Source organism: Psammomys obesus, unplaced genomic scaffold (genome assembly GCF_907164565.1).
Source record: "Psammomys obesus unplaced genomic scaffold, mPsaObe1.curated_primary_1811, whole genome shotgun sequence".
Classification (NCBI taxonomy): Eukaryota; Metazoa; Chordata; class Mammalia; order Rodentia; family Muridae; genus Psammomys; species Psammomys obesus.
Window position 1 is genome coordinate 4,543,854 of NW_026596069.1, and position 1,769 is coordinate 4,545,622.

General features: G+C 41.0%; 1 protein-coding gene across 1 annotated transcript in view; it reads right to left on the reverse strand.

The window, feature by feature from the left end:
* Positions 1-913: 913 nt before the first annotated feature.
* LOC129690141 (non-histone chromosomal protein HMG-17-like) overlaps positions 914-1,769 on the reverse strand; it is a 2,208-nt gene continuing 1,352 nt past the window's right edge. Inside the window, exon 2 of the mRNA XM_055625704.1 lies at positions 914-1,621. Within this exon, the coding sequence (XP_055481679.1) occupies positions 1,284-1,621 (338 nt within the window). The 3' untranslated portion in view covers positions 914-1,283. The remainder of the gene's footprint in view (positions 1,622-1,769) is intronic.

The following is a 1,769-nucleotide window of genomic DNA, read 5'->3' on the forward strand; positions in this document are numbered from 1 at the left end:
ACTCTTTGCACAGCAGACTCTGCATTTCACCTTTACCATGTTTTCTCTCCCTTTTCTGTGCATTCTCCATGATGCTCTGTATAGTAAGGTCCTGAACGAAGCAGAAGCACTATGCCCTTCAACTTCCAGAACGGTAAGGCTCTGGAGGTGGAGCTTGATAATCCCAATTGCCAAGCTGAATGACTTCTAACCACTCAACCGTCTCTCGTGCTCTTCCATCCTTACTCCTATCAGGGATTCTGGTATTGTGAAATCTAGGAAAGAAATACACTTTTTGTGTATAGCATAGCTAAATGTCATCTTGATTTTTTAAAGATTTGTTTTATTTTGTATGTGTGAGTGAGTGTTTTGTCTGCACATACATTCATGCACCATTTATGTGTCCAGTACTTGAGGAAGTGGTGAGCCTCCATGTTGGTACTGAGTACTGAACTGTGGGTCCTTTGCAAATAAAACAAGTACTCTCTTATTTTTTTCCCCAAGCCTAATGTATCCAGCTTTATTAAAGATACTTTCCAAAAACAATCATGGTATTTCAGGCAGGACATGGGCAGACAGTCATTAACAGTATACAAGAATTTCCAAACTCCCTTCCTGTACAGACTACCAAAATCAGAAAGCCACTATAAAATCCAATGAAATCTTCATTCAATGCTTTGAAAAGGGGGAAGTAGCTTGGCGTGAGGGTTGACATTTTCACATTAAGGATGTTGTTTAACAACTTTTCACAAGCCTACCCTGACTTTCAGGAAAGAAAATGAAAATGGCATTATTATCAATCTGAAGATCCACAATTTTTTATAAAAGGAACCATCACTCTTCTGAGGACACTCAGTGATGTCACTGCAAAGTCCAGATCACCCAATAGACTGAAAAACCAATTTGGGGGGTCAGGTTCCAACAGGTCTCTGGTTTTAAGGGAGTTAAGTCAATGTTGATGGTACAGGGGGAGGAGGATACAAAAATGAATTTAGAGTTTTCCCATCCCACAAGGCATTTTGTGTCATGGTGACCACATATGTCAACACTGCGATGTTCCTTCTGGGAGCCAACAGGATCTTTCAAAATTATCAGGGTAAAAACGTTTTCCATCATCAGTCCAGCTTGGGAGACGTTTTGATAGTGACACGTGTTCTTTCCCCCAAACAATGAAGTGTTCTGTATGCTAACATCATAGCTTTAAAAAAAGTAAAACAAAAGTCTGCATTTTTATAAAACTTGATAAAAAATATTTCAAACTCTACAGTCACGAGACGCACACAGTTGTCAAAAATGCACACACGTCACTTGGCATCTCCAGCACCTTCAGCTTTCTGTGCCTGGTCTGTTTCAGCATCTCCATTTTCTGCAGGATTATTTGCATTCTTACTGGCATTAGTTTTCTCTTTCTTCCCCTTGGGTACCTTCTCACCCTTCTTTGCAGGGGTCTTTTTAGGCTTGGGCTCTGGCTTTGGAAGAGCAGGTTTGGCAGATAACCTTGCAGATCTTGTCTGTGGCTCGTCCTTCACCTTGGCTTTATCTCCTTTAGCATCCCCTTCAGTGGTCCCTCTCACTGCTGTTTCACACTGCTCCAAAAAACCAAGTACCCTTAACCACTGAGCCAACTCTCCATCCCTATTATCTTGTTAAAATGGATTTACTCTCCCAGCACTCAGGAGACTGAGGCAGGTGGATCTCTGTGAGTTTTAGGACAGCCAGGACTACAGAGAAACCTTGTATCACAAAGAAAGAAAGAAAGAAAGAAAGAAAGAAAGAAAGAAAGAAAGAAA